This window comes from Malania oleifera, chromosome 10 (genome assembly GCF_029873635.1).
Source record: "Malania oleifera isolate guangnan ecotype guangnan chromosome 10, ASM2987363v1, whole genome shotgun sequence".
Taxonomy (NCBI): domain Eukaryota; kingdom Viridiplantae; phylum Streptophyta; class Magnoliopsida; order Santalales; family Ximeniaceae; genus Malania; species Malania oleifera.
The window spans coordinates 39,562,536-39,586,432 of record NC_080426.1 but is presented as its reverse complement, the minus strand read 5'-3'; the positions used below and the strand labels follow the sequence as shown (position 1 = coordinate 39,586,432).

The 23,897-nt window shown below is 40.0% G+C and overlaps 1 protein-coding gene across 2 annotated transcripts; it reads right to left on the bottom strand.

Moving 5' to 3' along the window:
• Positions 1-11,140: 11,140 nt before the first annotated feature.
• LOC131166233 (F-box protein At5g07670-like) lies at positions 11,141-22,319 on the bottom strand. Of its 2 annotated transcripts, XR_009139772.1 has the most exons (4): positions 20,981-22,313; positions 13,788-14,405; positions 11,772-12,265; positions 11,141-11,603 (listed from the first exon to the last, which is right to left on the bottom strand). XR_009139772.1 is itself a non-coding variant. In XM_058124581.1 (2 exons), exons 1-2 carry the CDS (start codon positions 22,147-22,149, stop codon positions 14,141-14,143), a joined length of 1,434 nt encoding a protein of 477 aa, XP_057980564.1. In that variant the 5' UTR covers positions 22,150-22,319; the 3' UTR covers positions 13,664-14,140. The 2 variants fall into 2 exon arrangements, 1 of the variants encoding a protein (XP_057980564.1); XM_058124581.1 differs by lacking the exons at positions 11,141-11,603; positions 11,772-12,265 and having other exon boundaries at positions 13,664-14,405; positions 20,981-22,319.
• Positions 22,320-23,897: the final 1,578 nt, after the last annotated feature.

Genomic DNA, 23,897 nt, shown 5'->3' with positions numbered 1-23,897 from the left:
CACACCCTTCGGTGACCAGCCGGATGACATAGTGATATTTCACACCCTTGGATATAGAGTCAGACACTCTCGTCCACGATTTTGCACACCGGTACATGGCGCAGCGTACGGTAATTAACTGTCACATAGTTGTTTCGGCGTACGATAATTAGCTGCCACTAACCGATTTCACAAAACCTGGTATCATTTTGGAGCGTATACTCCTATACGTATCAGCGTACGGTAATAAGCCGCCACATAGCTGTTTTACAACATACCTGGAACAATTTCATACAACCATACATACCACACTTATTTGGTTTACGTCAAATCATATCGTTTTCCATTTCAAGTATACAGTTTATGTAAATATAGATAACAGTCATCTCGATAATACAATTTAAATAAAACGAACAGTTTTCCAAACAAAGTAGAAATGATGCATGAAATCCCCAATTTTTTTTGAAAATTATAACCCGAAAATCTTGTATTTTTACCTGATAGATTTCCCCAAATAAGTTACCAAAACATACATACGATCGTAGTCTATAAGCTTACCGATCCTAATTTCGAAAATAAACTAATATAAACTGAATCCCCTTACCTTAACTCGAATTCCAACTACAAACTAGGGTCCCCAAAACTACGAACCGAGACTCCAAAACCTATGAATCACAGTACAATACATGCTTACAATGCGTACTACTACCTATATTCTAAATCAAAAATGAAAACCGAGCTTTACCTCGATTTTAGCTTGAAATCCGAAATTGCTCGAAATGGAATTTTGATCCGCTAGAAACATAGAGAATCCTTCCCTGATCCTCGCAGTAATGTCCGATTTACAAATCAGGCGATGAACGATGAAGAAATCGAGGAGAGAGAGAGTTCTAAATTCTAGATAGAGAGAGAGGATTTCCAAATCTTAGCCAAGAAGTAACCCAAAATATCTTTTAAAGGCATTTGACCCAAGTGGATTCGTCGACGAATTGGCGTCCTCGTCGACGAGTCCGCCATTACCTTTGTCGACGAAGAGGTGGTCTCGTTGACGAGCCTGAGATCCTCAGTTTACCGAAATCTCTCGGCTTCTCCTTGTCGACGTGCTTCTAAATTTCGTCGACGAGAAAAGAAGGTACTTCGTCGAGGAACTCCGGCCTCGTCGACAAACTCTGCTCAATTCTCTATTTTACCATTCTTTTACATAATTAACCCATATATAACGGTTCGGGTTCTTACAACCTCCCCTCCTTACCAAAATTTCATCCTAGAAATTTGCAATCTCTCATTATGAACACATTCATACTACTACATACATACACACTTAGGTGAAGTGGCGACCATTTATACGTAGTCCCCCTACGATACATACAGACTCTAAAGAATATGACAACCATTTATATGCAGCCCCATCACACTACATACATACATACTCTAAAGAATACGGCGACCATTTATACGTAGCCCCGTCACGATATATACATACATACATTTCCTCACTTATGGCGAAGGAATACCATGGTTACATACATACGTGGCCTTGAAAGTTTACAATACAACAGGACTCTCCCAGAAATACAATACGATAACAAAGTATTACATACATACATACATACATACTCATACCACCCTGCTATCCAAATACTACTCAAAACAACTGCGGATACTTGCGGCATATTTCCGTTTCCAGTTTCGAAGAAGCTTCCTCAATCTCGTGATTTCACCACAATACCTTCACTAACGGTATTTCTTTGGTACGAAACTTCTGAACTTTACGGTCCAGAACCTGAATAGGTATTTCCTCATACGCTAAAGTATCCTCAATTTCCAACTCATCATAACTAATAATATGTGATGGATCCAACACGTACCTTCTCAACATGGATACGTGAAACACATCGTGAACCCTCGAGAGTGCTGGGGGTAGTGCAACTCTGTAGGCTACCGGACCCACTCGCTCAATAACCTCGAATGGTTCGATGTATCTCGGGTTCAACTTGCCCTTCTTTTCGAATCTCATCACTTCCTTCTTCGGAACGATTCTAAGGAATACCTTACTCCCCACCTCGAACTCTAATTCACGGCGGCAAACATCCGCGTAACTCTTTTGCCGACTCTGAGCCGATTTAATCCTCTCCTGGATTAAACCTACCTTCTTAGACGCTTGCTGCACGAGTTCAGGTCCTAAAACTTGACGTTCATCGAACTCATCCCAATACAAAGGAGATCAACACCTCCGACCATACAAAGCCTCGAACGGTGCCATCCCTATACTAGCCTGGAAGCTATTGTTATAGGCAAACTCCACTAGTGGCCGAAACTGAATCCAACTACCACCGAAGTATAATACACAAGCCCGTAACATATCCTCCAAGATCTGTATCGTCCTTTCTAACTGTCCATCAGTCTGAGGGTGGAACGTTATACTGAAAGTAAGCTTCGTCCCCAGTGCTTCCTGCAAGCTCTTCCAAAATCGAGAAGTAAACCTCGTATCCCGATCTGAAACAATGGACATTGGTACTCTGTGCATTCTCACTATCTCATGTACATACAGGTCCGCTAGCCTACTCAAAGGGTAGCTGACCTTCGTCGGTACAAAGTGAGCAGATTTTGCCAACTTGTCCATGATTACCCAAATAGCATTCTGCTCGTGAAGCACTAGCGGCAATCCGGTAACAAAGTCCATAGAAATGTGCTCCCATTTCCACATCGGAATAGGCAAAGGCTGCAACGGCCCCGTCGGCCTCTGATGTTCAGCTTTGATCTGCTGACACATCAGACACTGTTTCATGAACCGGACAATATCCCTCTTCATACCACTCCACTAGAAGGACTCACGCAAATCACGTACATCTTTATACTACCCGGATGTACCGTGTATAGAGAACGATGCACTTCCTCTAGAATCATCCTTCTGATCTCATCGTCATTTGGAACACACAGCCTGGTCCCAAACCTCAACACACCTCTGTCAAAGATGTTAAAATCCACAGCCAATCCATGCTGCACTTTCTCCACAATTTCAGCTAACTCCGTATCACTAGCCTGCGCGGTTTTAATATGCTCAAATAAGGTTGGCTGGATCACCAAGCTAGCAATGAAAGCCTGATGATCACCAGATACCAACTCCACACCAAAGCTTTCCAGATCCCGCCAGATATGATGCTGAGCTATAACTGCAGATACTGCTGCATGTTCTGACTTCCGACTCAACGCATCTGCTACCACATTAGCCTTCCCTGGGTGATAACTGATCGTGCAATTGTAATCCTTGATCAACTTTAGCCACCGCCTCTACCTCATATTTAGCTCCTTCTGCGTGAAAAAGTACCTGAGGCTTTTGTGGTTAGTGAAAATCTCACACTGAACACTGTACAGGTAGTGTCACCAGATCTTTAGGGCATAAACTACAGCAACCAATTCCAGATCATGCGTAGGGTAATTCTTCTCATACTTCTTAAGTTAACAAGAAGCATAAGCTACCACTTTACCCTGTTGCATAAGCACGCATCCCAAACCCTTCAGGGATGAGTCGCTATAGATCACCAAACCCCCATCTCCTGAAAAAATGGTCAATACTGGAGCAGTAACCAATCGGTGCTTCAACTCGAGAAAGCACTGCTCGTAATCACTAATCCAGTCAAACTTAACTCCCTTCCTAGTCAATCGAGTCAGAGTTCCAGACAGTTTAGAGAACCCCTCCACGAACTGACGATAGTAACCCGCCAGTCCCATAAAACTCCGGACCTCCTACACACTCTTTGGTCTCACCCAGTTGACTACAACTCCGATCTTACTAGGATCAACTGAGATACCGCCCTTAGACATCACATGGCCTAAGAACGCGACCTAATTCAACCAAAACTCACACTTCTTCAGCTTGGCATACAACTTCCTTTCTTGTAGAATTTGTAGCACCAACCTTAGATGATTCTCATGCTCTTCCGAACTCCTCGAGTATACTAGAATGTCATCGATGAACACCACTACGAACTGATCTAGGTACTCATGAAACACCCTGTTCATTAGATCCATAAATACAGTTGGCGCATTGGTCAACCCAAACGGCATAACCAAGAACTCATAGTGGTCGTATCTGGTTCGGAAAGCAGTCTTCGCTACATCCTCAGACCTAACCCTCACCTGATGATACCCTGACTGTAGGTTGATCTTCCAAAAGACCTGCGTTCCCTGCAGCTGGTCAAAGAGATCATCTATACGAGGCAAAGGGTAATGGTTCTTCACCGTCACTTTGTTGATCTCATGGTAGTCAATGCACATACACATCGACCCGTCCTTCTTCTTCACAAACAAAACTGGAGCTCCCCAGGGCGAAACACTTGGTCGAATAAAACCCTAGTCCAGTAATTCCTGCAACTGCTCCTTCAACTCTTGAAGTTCTACTGGAGCCATCCGGTACGGAGCTTTAGAGATTGGTGCCTTGCCAGGAAGCAACTCTATCGCAAACTCCACCTCACGATCTGGAGGTAAACCGGCTAATTCATCAGGGAACACATCCGGAAACTCGTTGATCACTCGAATATCCTCAAGCCTCAAATCCTCCCGTGGTGATTCCTTCACGCAAGCTAGGTACCCCTGACACCCGTCCAAAAGTAGCCTCCTCGTTTGCAAAGCTGATAGAATCTGTGGCGTCGAACGCACACACGATCCTACGAACTCATACTTCTGCTCCCTAGGAGGTTTGAACACTACTACCTTCCTACGACAATCAATCAGTGCAAAACTGGAGAATAGCCTATCCATCCCTAGTATGACATCAAAACCATACATGTTGTATACTACAAGGTTCGCTGGTAGTAGTCTTGCCTAGATTTCTACTGGGCAATTTTCTAACATCTTACTACAGATTGTTACACTCCTAGTCGGTGTAGTCATAGACAACATCTTATTCATCACACAAGTTTCAGCCCAAACAACTTCACAAATCTAGCATATATGAACGAATTGGTTGCCCCCGAATCAAATAAAACAATAACTCTATTCAAAAGCAATAACATGGTACCTGTCACCACGTTCCCAGCATGTTCCGCATCTGCTGGAGTCAGTGAATATACCCTCGCTAGAGCCGTGGTTGCCTGGTAGTTTCCCCGAGGTATCTGATTACTCCCATGGTTCTGGCTCTATGCAGGTATATCTCTCCTCGGCGCCTGACAGCTTCGTGACATGTGGCCCGACTTGCCACAGTTGTAGCAGTTTCCCCAGAACGACTGACATTCGCCGTTGTGCCTTTTACGGCACTTAGCGCACGGTGCGGGGGATGGATCCCCCTGATAACTCTACCGCTCGGTGTTCTGCCAATAACCGGAACTGTAGCTCTTCTTCTTCTTCCACTATCCCTGCCGAGGACCACTCTAAGGACTAGAAGATACTGGCCTCTTCCCTTAATCCTGTACTACCTTATCTCCCCGAAGGTCGGTCTCAACTATGGTGGCTTTATCCACCAGGACAGAGAACTCACGGATCTACAGCATCCCCACAAGACAGCGAATGTCTTTCCTCAGACCCCTTTCGAACCTCCGAGACTTCTTGTGCTCATTCGGAACCAAGCACAACACAAATCGAGACAACTCAATAAACCTGGCAACATACGTCTGCACCGTTAGAGTCCCTTGCGTCAGGTCCGAGAACTTATTGGCCTTCGCATCCCAAGTGGAGACCGAAAAGTATCTCTCGAAAAATACCTCTTTAAAGCAGTCCCATGTCATACCAGATGGACCGGCTCTCTGCCTCTTTAGTAGACTCACCACCGTCCACCAACGCCCTGCCTCTCTAGTCAGCTGGAAGGTAGCGTACAAGACCTTCTGCTTCTCAGTGCAGTGGAGAACTTCCAAAATCCTCTTGGTCTTCTTGACCCAGTCCTCCGATACTATCGGATCAGGTCCTCCCATAAATTTTGGAGGGTGCATGCATGTGAACCTCTCGATGGTACACCCCGCATCAGTAGGAGAGCTCCCGCGTCTCCTAACACTCCGCCCAATCTCTCGAATCACCTGTCTCGCCAAACCACGAGACACAAAAGGAGACTCATCGCTTGCCGTCTCCTTGAGCCACTCTCCAAGTTATTATCATTGGGCTCCATTCTAAAAACAGAATAGGAATTGGTTAGAATTCCTATATGGTACGCAGTTAACACAATTATAGACCTAATCATGTCAACTATTACTCTCACAGGTCTAAGTCTGCCCCGTCACACCAACATGAATCCATCAATGGTTTGCCCTACCTTTACTGGAATCGTCATTCCAGGAAAAACACGGAATACCGTCGACAAATCCCGATCTAGCAACAGAACAACCCTTGACCAACATTACCCATTTCCTACATCCTATACTTTGGTATGTACACATCAATACTCCTAACCAAGTCTACAAGACCTAACAACCTTGCTAGCTTTGATACCAAGTTGTCACGCCCCGAACCCGCAGGTGGGTCCCAGGTGTGACTATAGTAACCTAACCTGTCTCTGTATCAATTCAAATATACATGATACAATACAATAAGAGGGTCCAACCTCGTGGGGTACACGGATGCCCTATACACTTACACATATACATCCATACTCATCAATTACGCAGCGGAATACAATCTTTCCATACATAAACAGTACCATACCAGAGTCTATATAAAACTAGGATATACATTCCCATAATTACAACATACTCTAGGCATCTACAAAAACCATCCCGACAACCCAGATACAAAAACTCGTATCTAACAGGTACTAGCAATAACTAATGACACCCTCGCTTCCGAATGCTAGGATGCTAAACACGGCTACTTGATGGACCTGAAAAAAAACATTTATACGTACATTCGGGGTGAGACACCTCTCAGTAAGGAAGAAAGCAGGTTATATCAGTGTGTGACATACCAGTATTATTTTACATAAAACATAACACTAGACAATACGATACAGTTCCGAAACATTTACATATCATTCCATACTGTTCCATACAGTTCCAGTATTTTCACAAATGCATTTCAGTACATACGATACCCAAAAACATACGATTAGTGTCGTCACACTAATACGCAACTACGCTATGAAACTCGAAGCTTCAAGCGATTACATTGCCAATACAATGTAGCTCACACAAGTACGCAACTACGATATGAACTCAAGTTTCATAGTGATTACATTGCCATATAGGGTGGCTCACACCCTTCGGTGACCATCCGGATGACATATTGATATTTCACACCCTCGGATATAGAGTCGAACACTCTCGCCCACGGTTTTCACACTGGTACATGGCGCAGCGTACGGTAATTAATCGCCACATAACTGTTTCGGCATACGGTAATTAGCCGCCACTAGCTGATTTCACAAAACCTGGAATCATTTTGGAGCTCATACTCCTATACATATCAGCATACGGTAATAAGCCGCCACATAGTTGTTTTACAACATACCTGGAACAATTTCATACAACTATACATACCACATTTATTTGGTTTACGGCAAATCATATCGTTTTCCATTTCAAGTATACAATTTATGCAAATATGGATAACAGTTATCTCGATACTACAGTTTAGACAAAACGAACGGTTTTCCAAACAAAGTAGAGATGATACATGAAATCCCCAATTTTTCTCGAAAATTGTAACCCGAAATCCCTTATTTTTACCTAATAGATTTTCCCAAATAAGTTACCAAAACATACATACGATCGTAGCCTACAAGCTTATTGATCCTGATTTTGAAAATAAACTGATATAAACTAAATCTCCTTACCTTAACCCAAATTCTAACTACGAACTCTACAGTCCCCAAAACTACGAACCGAAACTCCAAAACCTATGAATCACAGTATAATACATGCTTACAATGCGTACTACTACCTATATTCTAAATTAGAAATGAAAATCGAGTTTTGCCTTGATTTTAGCCCGAAACCCGAAATCACCCGAAATCACCCGAAACGGAATTCTGATCTGCTAGAAACGTAGAGAATCTTTCCCTGATCCTCATAGTAACGTATGATTTACAAATCAGGCGACGAACGGAAAGGAAATCGAGGAGAGAGAGAGTTCTGAATTCTAGAGAGAGAGAGAGGATTTCCAAATCTTAGTCAAGAAGTAACCCAAAATATTTTTTAAAGGCATTTGACTCGGGTGGATTTGTCGACGAATTGGTGTCCTCGTCGACGAGTCCGCCATTACCTTCATCGACAAAGAGGTGGCCTCGTCATCGAGCCTGAGATCCCCGATTTCCTGAAATTTCTTGACTTCTCCTCGTCTATGGGCTTCTGAATTTCGTCGATGAGAAAAGAAGGTACTTCGTCGACGAACTCCGGCCTCGTCGACGAACTCTGCTAAATTCCCTATTTTACCCTTCTTTTACATAATTAACCCATATATCACGGTTCGGGTTCTTACAGAAATACCTGCACTTGTTCCAAGAGATTTAGTTATAACCAAGTAAAATGTAAGTAGTTAGGTAATGTTTCTTTTGCAGATACATGTATTAATTTAGTTAGTAAGTAGACTTTTAGTTTTGTATGTGTAATCTCCTAGAAATTTAGAAAGTAACCTCGGCATTCCTCCTCCATAAGTGAGGGTAAGTAATAAAATAAGTAGATCATTTTACCTTTAAGGGATGATGAATCATATGGATAGTAAATTTCGAGGACGAAATTTTATAAGGAGGGGAGAATGTAGAGACCTGGATAATTTTCATAATTTAAAAATAGGAGAATGAGAGAAAATGAATTAAAAATTAAAAAATTAAACAGGGTCTCGTTGACGAGCACAGGGGATTCGTCGACGAGCACCCATGAGGGGCTTGTCGACGGGTACGTGTCTCATCGACGAGAAGATACCAAAAGGATATATTCCAATTCTGAATTTTATCGGCGAGGATAAACATTCGTCGACGAATTTCCTTCTTAACCTCGTCGACGAAGGTCAGTGTATAAATAGCCTAAACCTCATTTTTTTCATCTAAAAATCACGCACAAAATCCTCTTTCTCTCTCTCTCTCTCTCTCTCTCTCTCTCTCTCTCCCTCTCCTATTCATCTCTCCCACCTTCTCTCTAAGTTTTCGGACCGTATTCTTGTCGGTTCGATGATTCGAGGCCACCACGACATTCCTGAGAAAGTTCTCTACAAGTCTGCCAGAGTAAATTGTTGGTGGGGCTGCCTTAGATTTCATCCTAAATTCAAGATAAAACCTTTTATTTAATATTTGACTTTACCATAGTTATAAGAAATGTAGTACGCAGAGAAATATTGAAGTTTTGTTATAGGGGATGTTGTTTTCAGGGTGTTCAACGGGGAACCTTGCGGGTGTAGGACCAATCATACTAGGGGCTTTCCAGTAGTTAGGTAAGGGAAATATGCTATGCTAGGGATTTCAGAATGTATGTCAGAAGATTATGTTTATGTATATATATTAGCTTATTGATCAGTTTTCTAGAGTATTATTGTTATTAGAATTACAGTAGAAGTACAAAAATTGAGCACGAGATTTTGATTACTCAAATGTATGACATGAGTTTACTACAGACTAGTATGATGATTAAACAGCTTTACAGATATCTAGTTATACAGATATTAGCAGAAAGTATGATTTATAGTAGTTTTCAAAATGACATGATTTCTAAAACCATAACACTTAGGCAGATATTACAGATATTTTAGACATATATTACAGATATTTCAGATAGATCACATAGATATTTCAGACAAATATTACAGATATTTCAGTTCAGATTTATAGTGTTATGGTTATTTTGAAATCATGTTAAAACAGTAAGATAAGTATATATATATATATAATAGTATTATATAGTATAAGATCCCTGAGGAAATTTCAGACAGCAGAGTACGGTACCGTTGCTATTTCAGATAAAGCGCAACCACATAATTCAGATAGTATGTGGATTTCGTCTAATCGTGTCAGGAGAGATTGCAGTCTTCCCAGCAAACTGGGTTAAGGTGGCCAGTTAGACAAGATAGATGTGGAGATTGCCTAGAGAGATTTATGGGCTTTTGCTCAATTTGATGGGCATGTCTTATTTCTTCTATTTTCCTATAAAGGCTTTGTCTTATTAGCAAGACTCACTTTTCATCCAATTTCTTTCCTTATTTTTTCATTAGGAAAAAAAAAATATTACTTGTTCATATTTCCTTTCTCTTCTATTATATTCGGAAATCAATTATGGAGAGAGTGGGTAAGAGATTGAAAGGGTGGAAGAGGACATACGTATTTACGGGGGTTTTGCCCCATAGCAGGTAAATGGCTTTGAAGATTTCCTTTTGAGGTGGATTCTTTATGGCACATGATCATTAAAGATTGCATATGAATGAGTGTTTTACTAGAGGTAGCAGTGATGTTTTCTATGCCAGCCCATGGAAATTTGTTTCTCAATAGCTCATTTCTATGTGAGGAATGGAACCGTATTCGTTTGGAAGATGTTCGGGTGAGGGAGGTTTCTTTGGAATCCATACTCTCTCATCATTATAGATTATCCTTCCTACGTAGTTAATGCTTTTTATTCCATCGAGGGGGGGATCTCTTTTTTGAGATTTTCATTTCTTTAGAAATCTAAATGAGAGGGGCAAAAGGGGGATCTCCTTTTTGAGATTTTCATTTCTTTAGAAACCTAAATAAGAGAGGGGTTCAGGTCATGTCACACCGGATTCTTTCGCTCCTCCTCGAATGGCTGGTGATTTGAGGATTTGGCTTGAGAATTCTTTTGGTCCCAGTAGTTAAAAAGGCCAAATCTTTCTTCTTGTTCTTTTAATCTTTTTATTTGGAAGAGCAGGGTTCTTTGTAACGTCAGGGCTTTCATGTGAACTCTAATTCTTAATACGCTTAATACTAATGATTTACTGCAAGCGATCGTATTTGGAAGCTAGCAAGACTAGAGACCATTTGTTTCTACATTATGAGGTGGCTAGGCAGTAAAGTACCATTTGTTTCTACATTATACATTTTTCATACAAATCTTGAAAAATTAAGGCAGGTGATTTTATAATTTTTTCTTGTAAAAAAAAAATCCATAACTAAACAAGTCCTTCACGTTTCCAATTACAGAGGCGATGTTATGGTTCCACTTTGTTTTCAGCAGTATCCAACATGAATTGCCTGAAGATTACAATGGCAAAAAGGCATTATGGATGGCAAAACTCCAGCTTGTAAAGATTTTCTACTTGCGAATAATCTTTAATACCAAGTCTTCATGAGTTTCACCAAATACAGCAATTTTCATAAATAAAAACAATACAATATTCACGGTTCTCCCAACAGACAACTTGCTCAAGTTTCACCCCACCAGGGAAAACCTTCAAACACAGCACTACTGATATTTCATATGGTCCAAATAATGTCTCACAATCATATCAAATGCAGTAAATCAGCAGGTAGTCATACATTGCAGCACTAACCATGAAATGAGTCAGCCCCAACACGCCTATAAAAACTGGAGAATTATCACGAACTTAGGTTTCACTCACCCATGCATAAAAAGCTTAAGCTCAACACCTGTCCTGTCGGCCAAACTGCCAAACAATTGACGCATCCACCAACATTCTATGAAATTTTTACTGCACACCATGGGCTGCTTCAGAGGCAACGGGGGATGGCAGTAATTAAACTCCTACAGCAGAATAAGAAAAGATTACTGAACAAAACCCTGCATTCAGATAGATTTTATAATTGATTCATCTTATTGGTTTTTCTGGAAGAGTCTTATACAAGGTCATGAAATGCATCATCTTTTATAAGAACAGGTGTCAAGTGAAGAGTATCAGGAAAATATACGTACCATGTTGAAACAATAGCAATCCCCACATGTGCTCCTGTCTTCGGCAGCACTCCAGCACCTGAAAGACCCATTTACTCAACAAAGCATCCTGGGTTCAGTCAGCAGCATTAGTACTGTTTTTCCATTTCAATTATGAGCCAAATATTTCTTCAGTATCTCAATACCCATTTACTCAACAAAGCATCCTGGGTTCAGCAGCATAAGTACTGTTTGCCACTTCAATTATGAGCCAAATCTTTCTTCAGTATCTCAATACATCTTTTTCTTCTAATTTTTTTCATTCATTCTCCATCCATATGCAACCACCATGGCAAGGGGCAGTACGCAAACTCTATAACCATCAAACTTGCATTTAGTTATCCACTTTGTAACTCCTCCTCTGAGGAGTGAAGAGATTACTTGAATTTGTTCTTTTGAGGGGCAAGGCATACACAAGATATTAATTTGGGCACACAAGACTAGTTGCCAGAGCTCAAGAGGTGAAATCCTCCCATCTGGGAAAAAAATTGAGGGTTAAACGTCCAGGAGAAGATAAATGGAGAGTTCTTAAACTCAACATCACTAAAACTGCACCAGAAATTTACTTCCAAGATAAACCACAAAGGCACATGGAGAACAGCCCAAAATGAACAATAAAATAAGGTTATTGTTCACCAATCAAGTGAATGAACCACATTGAACAAGGAGCATATTAGAACTTCAAAACCTATGTTAATTGACAAGAAGTCATCTAAACATCCAAAAAGCTACAACATCAGGAACAGAGAAGAACTTCATTACAAGAATTATTGAAACTAAACCACATTGAAATCATAAAAAGTGAACACTGGTCACCACAGTAAAAAATACTTAGGCCTCAGTGGACCAGTACAGATACAAAGTGCAAGAACTTTGAAAGATCACATCCATAAGGTTTTATGGTGTTATATAGAATTCATTAATAATTAAGAAGCAACAGGTTTTGTTCTTTAAGCACAAAAAGGTTATTGTTCACTCCAAAACCACAGAAATATCAACTTTGGTAATAAAACAGAATGTGACAAAAGGTACTTGCACCTACCAAATCTCAGCGTCATGGTATCACTAAGAATTCCCAAGAATGCTGATATTTTATCACTCCTAATCCATATTTATACACACAAATCCAATATCAGGCAGCAACAATCATGATGAAAATGGAAAAGACAACTTCTTCGAATAACAGGCGGGGTGAATCTTTGACCTATTTTTGTCAAGGGACCACTTGTTTTTAAGCTTCAAAATATTGCCAAGAGCCCTTCAGATATAACTACACTATCAAGACAGATAGATCCTCAATTAAATCTATTAGAAGAGCAATGTATTCAGAAAAGCACAAAAAGAATTTAGCTTTCGATGCTAAGGATTTTTGTTTTGCCCAGTGAATTAATTGTGTAAAGTGATTAACAGAATAAGGTAACTGTTCACCCAGAATAGCATGTAATTCAAGCCACAATAGAGGTGCTGAATAAGATCAACAGCATGTTGTTGTTATGCTTGAACTTAAAAGAAATCAGTCATCACCACATATGAAGGAAAAGAGGCAAAGGGGAAAAATAACATGTGCAGGTATCCTTAATATGAATAAGGTCTTCCATAAACAAATCAAAATATTCCCAAAGATAGATGTTTTTCCCTCAGAAAATCCAACTTGAGCTACCTAAGCTAAATTCACTCCCAACCTCAAGAAATGTGACAAATTATTAGATGAGATCAATCGAGTGTATGATATGGTTCAAGAAGCTTCGAACCAACACACAGTAACAGTGGCATGAAGGACAATGAACTCTCAAGATTCAAATTCAAACTGCAGACATCTCATCAGAGCATGCAACAATAGAAGATTTTCGTTCCTGCAACAGCCTACATACCCATGATGTAAAAAGAGAAAAATAATATTACAGAGATCAATTACAAATAAGTTCTAAGGTAAGTTTTCACTTACTGTAACTCCTAATTGGTGCAGCTACTTGGTACAAAGAGATTAACGTATCTAACCTCGTCAAATACTAGAGGAACTGTGCCAACATTAGAGTACATCAAAGAACTTAATTTGGCTCGACAAAATGAAAACTCGGGCGAACCAGTCATCCCACATTCATAATTTCTGAAGGGGGGACCAAAATGTTTAAAATGCTACTTCCATTCGGCAAACTCTGTGTAAGCAAAAAAGGCAAATCATCTTGTAATATTGATCACATTAACCACCTGAAATCACAACAGAATAATAACAGCATATTGTGGAATTCGGATCACATTTGTCAAAGCCTTCTGCAACTGCCAAGTGATTCATCTGAGTGCCTGATCTAAAGAATCCCAGGTACTCAAAAACAAAGTAGCAAGTTCAATCTTCATACCCTTTTGAAAAATCTACCTTTCTTTCCCACTCCAGTCCCTGCAAGACTTGATGACAAAAGAGACTTGGAATCCGGCCGCCATTTCAGCTCTTTAAGGACAGAGAACAAGGCAGCCACTGCTGGAGTGACTTCACTATCCCTTATATTGTTACATGATACTACTCTAAGCCTCTGAAGTTCATTCCAAGAAAGAATTACAGAGTCTAAACCTTCCATTGTCAGCAAGGAGCATCCTTCCAAAGATAAAATCTTCACTCTCCTATAAGAAAGACAAGCATAAAAACTCTCAATCAGTAGCTCCCCTTTGCTGCAAACTAAATTCTAAATATTATTTCTTTTCTAATAATTTTCTAAATTGCTGTTAACACTAAACTAGTGAAAGCATTAGAATTGAAAATGACCAGATGAATCAAAATAAGCAGTAATTATGAGTGAAAACTCCCTTTTCCAAATGCTAACCTGGCATATTCAGACAACAAAGGAGAAGACTAATATTCGAAATAAGGTTGTCACAGAACCTCAGGGTCAACCAAATCGGTCCAGATAAACAGAATATCTCATGATTTGTATTGTGTCTGGTGTCCCACAGTTACTCCAAATAAAACAAAACAGAAAACTATTAAATAAATGAACTCAAATGGCTAATACCAAATGTGACAATTTTATAGCACTTCCAAAATGTTGTTTCCTCATATGGCTCTGGTCAATGTTTTAAATACAATACTTTTGCTTGACTTGCATTCAATGGACAATATGCAGCACAGCCTTCAGACCCAAGTTCAAAAATAAAACGCATGTAATGTTTCCCAGATCAGTCTGACATGGAATTTTAGGGAACTCGTTTTTTGTTTTGTGCAGATTGATTCAGATCAAGTCACTCAACTACGCCCTTCATGCATAAAATACCAAAGCATTACACATACCCTCCCCAAGTAATTTCTAATGTGTTTGTTGAGATATGGATCGAATAAATAAGACGCACAGCGGAATAAATACAAGTAAATGAAGCAACCCCAAAACAAGAACAAGAACAACAACAAGATTTACATGGTTCGGCAAAGCCTACATCCACAGAAGCAATGACACACAAATTTCACTGTGGAAATCACAAAGTACACAATACACGTCTGAAATGATCACTCTCTCTCTCTCTCTCTCTCAATATATGCCCAGAATGACATATATAATAGTCCCTCAGAGGTTTCCCTCCGATTATCCAACCACCCCAACGTTAAAATTCAAAATTCAAAAAACTGCAAGCAGCCCAGGACTTCTCGTCGACGAGAACAGGAGATTCGTCAACGAGACCAAGAAGAACACTCGTTGACGAATCATTCCACTCGTCGACGATCCCATTTTTCTGCTCTCAGTATCTCAAATACTCAAAACTTTTGGGCCTCTGGGAATCTTCTCGTCGACAAGTCCTTGCTGTCTCCTCATCGACGATCACAAGGCACTCGTCGATGAACCCCTGCTCTACTACCCCTTCATGTTTTTCTTTCTGCTTTGTTTATGAAATCCAAAGTATAAGAGTCACACCATAAAAAACAATCTCCACCTTGGCAATTATGCGCCCCTTAGGAGAATCCCGAAAAGCATGTCTAACTGCTCCACCTTGAACTTGAAATGCTTGGTTGGGTATGTCTCCCTTCTATCACTTGGGGACATGGAGTAAATCCAAACAATGCTTAAATTTCTCAGAAGTAAACTGATTTTGTCAGAATATCCGCCGCATTTTCAAATGTGTGAACTTTTTACAACACAATCTCACCCGAAGCAATCAATTCCCGAACTCTGTGGAACCTTACATCAATGTGCTTGGTTCTAGCATGGTATATCTGATTCTTCACCAAGTAAATAGCACTCTCACTATCACAATGCAGCACCACTCCATCTTGTTGTAACCCCAACTTTCTGACTAAACCAATAAGCCATAAGGTTTCCCTTGCAGCTTCGGCAATTGTCATATATTACGCCTCAGTCGTGGATAATGTTATCAGAGACTATAACATGGATCTCCAACACACCGGTCCTCCTACAAGGGTAAACACATATCCCATTGTAGACCTTTTATCATCCATATCTCCAGCATTATCAGCATCAACAAACCCCATAACTGAAGGACAATCCTGTTGCTTGCTGAACATGATGTCATATCTCGATATACCCCATAAGTATCTAAGTATCCATTTGACGGCTTCTCAATGCTGCCTTCTTGGATTAGAAAGAAACAAACTTATCACACTCACCGCATGAGCCAAAGCTGGTCTCGTACACACCATGACACACATCAAACTCCCTACAATACTATCATAGGGGACCTGTGACATGTTCCGGATTTCCTCATCCATACTTGGGCAATCTACAGTAGACAACTTAAAATGACTCGCCAGAGTGTACACACCGGTCTTGCATCAGCCATGCTAAACCTCTCCAACACCTTCTGCACATAACCGCTCTGAGATAACCATAATCTCCCTACAGTTCTATCACGGCGAATCTCTATCCCAAGTATTTTCTTGGCTAAGTCAAGATCCTTTATGTCAAATTTCTTATACAACAGGTCCTTTAACTGATTCATCTCAATTAAATCCTTTACAGCTATCAACATGTCACCGACGTACAATAACAAGAAAATAAGGGAATCATCCTCAAGCTTGTTCACATGTACACAACAATCATACTCATACCTTGTGTAGCCAATCTTGATCATCAAAGAATCAAACCATTTATACCATTGCCTAGGAGGCTGTTTCAATCCATAAAGAGATTTCTTTAACCCGCAAACAAAATTTTCTTTTCCCGATTCAATGAATCCCTCCGGCTGTACCATATAGATTTGTTCCTCCAAGTCACCGTGAAGAAAAGTCGTCTTCACGTCCATTTGTTCCAAATGAAGATCATAATGAGCAACCAATCCCAACACAATTATGATAGAAGTATGTCGGACCACTGGAGAAAAAATCTCATCATAATCTATCCCCTTCTTCTGTGAGTATCTTTTTGCTACCAACCGTGCCTTAAATTTCTCTCCTTCATTTTCTGAAATTGTCTCCTTCTTCCTATATACCCATTTGCAACCTATCGGTCTCTTCCCATCTGGAAGCTCCACCAAATCCCAAGTTTGGTTCTTATATAGAGATTCCATCTCCTCGATCATTGCACTCATCCACCTATCTTTCTCCTAACCGTGCACTACCTCTTGAAAAGTAGTTAGACCGTTACAACTAGTAAAGAAAGAATAAGATACTAACTCTTCAAATTCATACCTTGGTGGAAGCCTAATAGTGCGTCTGGATCTCCGTATAGGAATATCGTTGACTTACTAGTTTCCCAAACTAGAACTCCCTGCAGCCGTAGAACCATGATCATTTCCATTGCCCTGAACTTCCAACTCCACCTACACAACATGTTCATCACTGCCCTAACTTTCTGACTCCTATTTCTGTTCATCATACTCTTGAGTCCGCTTCACCATAGCCTTTTTATCAAAGACTACATTCCTACTGATCACCATCTTGTTTGCCATTGGGTCCCATAGCTTGTACCCCTTCACACCCACTGGATATCCCAAAAAGATGCAACGACGAGACTTTGGATCAAACTTAGACCTCTCCTCACTAGATACGTGAACATAGGCTGAACACCCAAATACCTTCAATCCGGAGTAATCAACTGCATTTCCCGTCCAAACCTCTTCTGCCACTCTACCCTCTAGTGACGCCCTTGGTAATCGGTTTATCAGAAAACAAGTCATACTAATTGTCTTGGCCTAGAAGTTCTTTTGTAGCCCTGCATTTAATCTGAGACACCGAGCCCTTTCATTAAGAGTCCGATTCATCCGTTCTGCCACATCATTTTGCTAAGGTGTCCGGCGAACTGTAAAGTGTCTCTTGATGCCCTACTTCGCACAAAACTCCATAAACCGAGAATCAACGTACTCGGTCCCATTATCCAACCTTAAGTATTTGATTCTCATCCCTGTCAGGTTTTCCACTTCAGCCTTCCAAATCTTAAGCTTGACAAGCGTATCTGATTTGTGACGCATGAAGTAAACCCAGACCTTCCGTGAGTAATCAAAAATGAAACTCACATAATACACATGTCCACCTTTTGATTCAACTCTAACTGGACCCCAAACATCTGAATGCACATAATCAAGAACACCCTTTGTCTTGTGTTTAGTTGATATGAACTTTGCTCTGTTCTATTTTCTAAGAACACAAATCTTACAAAATTCTAGTTGACATGATTTCAAGCCCTTCAAAAGTTTCCTCTTGTATAGTTCTTTCATGTCGTGTTCCCCCATATGCCCAAGGCGCATATGCCACAAGACAATCTCATATGATTCAGCATCTATGGCTGCAGATCCACCTATAATGGTAATTCCCTACAATGTGTAGATATTCCCATCCAATTTTTGCCCTTTCATTACAGTCAGATTACCTTTCCATACCGTTAGAATTCCACTTTCGGACTTGTAATTAAAGCCATTACAATCCAAAGTACATAGTAATATTAAACTATTCCTCAACCCTAGTATATGTCTTACATTACACAACTTTCTTACAGCACCATCAAACATTTTTATCTTTACATTTCCTATGTCAATGATCTTGCAAGAAGCATCATTACTCATAAGAATTGATCCAGAATTCACTAACATGTAAGCGTTGAACCACTCCTTATTCGGAGTCATGTGATAAGAACATGACGAGTCAAGTATCCAAGAGTCCGTTAGATTATCCGACCTTGCTGAAACTGATTGAACATCACCATCACTACACGTTGAACCTCCTTCTTGAACAACATTCACGAATTTTGAAGTACCCTCATGTTTCTCAAAATTTCCCTTCTTCCAATCCGAACACTCCGGTTTCACATGCCCATTTTTACCACATTATAACATCGGATTTCTTTCTTCTTCTTAGATTGATTTCGGGATTTCTGACTTCATCCATGTTTGGATTTTCCCTTACCTCACTCGTTATTACTCTTTACCACAAGTTCTTCTCCTTCATCACATATTTTCAATCTTTGATGAAAATTTAGCAAAGCACTTATTACCTCTTCTAGATCAAGAGTTTCTTTTCCCCACGCAAGAGTGGTCAAAAGATTTTCCATAGGTATGAGTCGAAGGCAAAGAGTTTAACATCATCAAAGTTTTGTCATCCTCATCAAACTTAACATCAACTCTCATCAAATCACTAATAATTTGATTAAAAGCATTAATGTGTCAATCTAAGTTTGATCCTTCAACCATCTTAAGCCAATACAAACGTTACTTAAAAAAAAATTTATTATTAAGAGATTTGGACATGTACCGGCTCTCTAACTTTCGTCATATAACCGCTGAAGAATCCTCCTCCATCACCCGATAGAGTACTTCATTGGCCAAACATAAGCGTATTGTAGAAACAGTCTTTGCTTGCAATTCTCCCCATGTTGCCTCATCCATTCCATTCGGTTGAACACCAAGTAATGTCTTTCCCATTCCTTGTTGTACAAGAATGTCTTTCACTCTCTTCTGCCATAAACCAAAGTTCTCGATTCCATCAAATTTGATGATGTCAAATCTTGCAGAAGATGATCTCGATGTCATAACAACAATCACTCTAATACCAATTTGTTGAGATATGGATCGAATATGCACAGCGCAATAAATACAACAAGTAAATGAAACACAACCAGAACAAGAACAACAACAAGATTTACGTGGTTCGGCAAAGCCTACATTCACAGAAGCAATGACACACAAATTTCACTATGAAAATCACAAAGTACACAATACACTTCTGAAATAATAACTCTCTGTCTCAATATATGCCTAGAATGACATATATAATAGTCCCTCAGAGGTTTCCCTCTGATTATCCAACCACCCCAACGTTCAAATTCAAAATTCAAAAAACTGCTCACAGCCTAGAACTTCTCATCGACAAGAACAGGGGATTCATCAACGAGACTATGAAGAACACTCGTCGACGAATCATTCCACTCGTCAACGATCCCATTTTTCTGCTCTCGGTATCTCAGATACTCTAAACTTGTAGGCCTCTCGGGATCTTCTCATTGACGAGCACAGGACACTCATCAACGAGTCCTTGTTGTCTCCTCGTCGACGATCACGGGGCACTCGCCAATGAATCCCTACTGTGCTGCCCCTTCATGTTTTTCTTTCTTCTTTTTTTATGAAATACAAAGTATAAGAGTCACACCATAAACAACCGTGTCCCATTTATAGTTCTAGTCCCATCCAAGGTTCACTTTTCAGTCAGGCAAGTATCTTAAATGAGAGAAAGGATGAAATGACAAAACAATGAATGGAGCCAGCCCCAAAATAAAGGAGATACAACTAAGTCACAACCGATGCCTAGTAGGTTGCTGGTGACATGGGTGAAATCTAGTGTAAAAAGGGTTGACTGGTAATTTTCTATTGCATTATTATCAGGTCTCGGGCTAGATTTGAATGCAGTATTGGTTGGGTAATCCACAGGCCTGTGATTTTCTTTTTCTGCGGCTGAAGGGTAATTTTATTAGCAATATACAAGATAAGAAAAGATAAAAGAAGTGCATCCTCAAAATAGAAAAAATCTGTTGGGACCCAGTGACAAAGTTGTCTCAAATTGCTTCCCATACTCTTGGTTTCCTTATGGCAGATTCATAAATAACAGTATAATTTATAAACGTCAAATGTAGAAGGATAGGACTAGTTCTATATTTGCATATTTCCAACTTTAGCATCTAATGTAATATTCTGATGAAACACATAATTTTGTCATTGGTCAAGGCATCAGCAAACTCAAGATAAAAACATTATAACAAATCACATACCTGCAAGCACTTGCAAAGCTGAATACATCATTGTCCAATCCCCAACAATCAAGAAAAGCAAGCTCCCTAACAGCCTCGCATACTAGTAACAATGCTCTCACACTTGCCTTATCTCGCACTTGACATTTCTGCAAATGCAATTCTTCCAGCGTAGGACAAGCACCCAAATGCTCATCGGGCCCTGGACTTGAATCAATACTCTTGCAAGACTGAAGCCTCAAAGTCTTCAAATTCCCACAATAAGCCAATGCAGTCAGCCATCCACCATCCATCCTATGATCACAAAGGGTCAGCTCTTCCAACATTTGACAACACTGACCAATCGCTTTGATCCCATCATAGCTCCCCTCACACCCTACAAGCTCAAGCTTTACTAACCGATTACACCCTTGAGCCAAAATCGTTAATCCAACGTCAGACATCACCGAATTGTAAAACCCATCAAGACGACCAATCAATTTCAAGATTTGTAGATTCCTACACCCTGAAATGCTCCTCAAAGACAGGTCACGACAACAATGCAACTCCAATTCTTGCAAAGTTGGGCACATTTCTGCAATGCACAACAAGCCCCCCTCAGTTGGACTAACCAAAACAAGCTTCCTCAAATTAGGGCAGCCTGCAGCAAGTACCCGAAGCCCTCTATCAATCAAATCGGATGATAGCAAATCATCCTCGCCAATAAACCCATGCGGCAAAAACTGAGAATCGATATGAGCCGACACAAATTTGTGAGTAACTAAAATTCCAGAATTCCGCGGTGCACGAATGCAAGCAGGGACGAGGTCAACGTCGGTGAGGTTGGGGAAACGGCGAACAAGGCGACCCGAATCGACAAAATCCCAGTCCGAGAGCTTTACGGCACGAACCAACCGACCTTGAAGATTCAACCATCGCTTGCAAACCAACGAATTAGAGACGTACTGAGATTCAGGGAGCTTGGACAATATGAGAAGCAGAATCTCATCAGTCAGAAGGGAGGTGAGGTCCAGGGCTAGGTCTAGGGTTTGGTAAGGCTCATTTGGCGGCGACGAAGGTGTGGAGAGTGATTGGAGACGCATCTTGAGAACAACATGCTTGAGCTCTTGCTCTTTGAACCAGAGACCCGGCCAGCTCGGCCGACGCTTGAACGGCGGGGGCTTAGGGTTTCTCTCCGGCGAATGTGTCATTTAGGGTTAGGGTTCCGATCCGAATATGCTCCGCTCGGACACTTCCAGTTCGCTGCATCGCCTCGCCTCCCACGAGACTCCCTGCCTCTCTCTCTCTCTCCACTTTTCTCTCTCTAGAATTTCCACGAAACAGATTTCAGATGTGGTTTAAGCGGCGCGCATTTTCCATCATCCATCCGTCGCCTATTTTATCTTCAAATATCAGATTGGGTGTGAACGCAAACACCGCTATTAAAACTTTCAGCCAAACATATTAACCCACGTCATCACAAAAGCTCGTTTGGGTCGCTTCTTCAAAACGTGGAGGGTTGCGATTCGCTCTTACTATCATAAGCTCCAGCTTGCGGAAACACCTGATCCAAGCGGAAGATCTTCCCACGCGGGTCGGGTCATTTTGTTGCTACCGGAGAAATGGGTAATTATTGTTAATCTTAGAAAGCGTTTGGAGATATTAATTTTGTCTCTTTTTTATGGCCTTGTCTCATTCCTCTTGTGGGGAGTCGCAAAGGCTGTGAAAAAAAGAAAAAAAGTTTTTTTTTTCCAAATCTTTTCCTTCTTTTTTTTGATCTTGGAAAGTTTAAAATCAACTACTTTATTTAAGGCTAAAATTTTTAATAATCAAACTAATTTAAAAATGAAAATGCCCCCATGGCCTAATGGTGCCCAATTCTTTTTCCTTCATTTTTTTTTTCTCTTTTTTCTTTGCTATGGTACATTAATTAATATTTTTTATTAATATGATTCGGTGTAATTATCTTCTAATAAACAGTAATATATAATATTAAATTACAAAATAAAAAATAATTTTACATTAATGTTATCCCCCATTATTTAAATTGAATAGTGTAATTAGTATCTTCTAATTAACAATAATATATTATATTACATAATTACCAATAATATATTATTCTTATTGTGTTAATATAATATATATACATAATTTTTGTAACTTGAAATCTTTGTTAATTTTTTTCTAATTTATAGTTTTATTTGAAATTTGTCAATGCTTTTTAATAATGACTATATATATATACGTAATGCCCCGACACTTTATACGGCTCCGAAGTGCTACTACACCTGTATAATACACCTGATTCTGATAATCATACATATACAACCCACCCTAAAAGGGACATACGGGTGTTTCATACTAATCTAATATCTCATGTACAGCGAAAAACATAAACATCTATATGAAATCTAATTGACAAACTAGAGTTTCTAACTATATCCTTACATACATACGATCGTACTTAAAACATAACCCGTTCTTACAATCCCCAAAAAGACATTATGAACTAAGTTTATTACATTTACAAAACACTTACGTAATCTACACATAATACGACACTCCAAGTCCCTCTAGCAACTAGGACCGACGTCCTGCAGGACCTGAAACAAAGGTTGTATGTAGGGATGAGACACTTTTCAATAAGGTGGAAGATATTACATCAATGTGTGACAGTATGTGTTTAAACTAGTAGAAAGCAGTTACATACTTAAAGCATTCTCAATACTATAATATAGGAGATATATAGATATAAATTCTTGCAATAGATAGTTTAGCATCATAACGAGCGAGAGTTCCTGAGGTTAGGGTAGGATACAGACCCATACACTGTATAATCCCTCCGCCCGGTACTCAAACCTGTGACTTTGCCCATTTTAGTTTTAAAATCATGTATATGCATATTTAGAACACCGTCTAGCTTTGGAACTTTATAACTAATGCCAACATTACCCCTTGG

Excerpts from the sequence above, each read along its gene's own strand:
- LOC131166233 (XM_058124581.1), bottom strand. The coding sequence starts at position 22,149 with ATGACACATTCGCCGGAGAGAAACCCTAAGCCCCCGCCGTTCAAGCGT. Across the intron at positions 14,406-20,980 it reads AGCTTTGCAAGTGCTTGCAG|GAGAGTGAAGATTTTATCTT; the intron begins GTATGTGATTTG and ends TCTTTCTTATAG.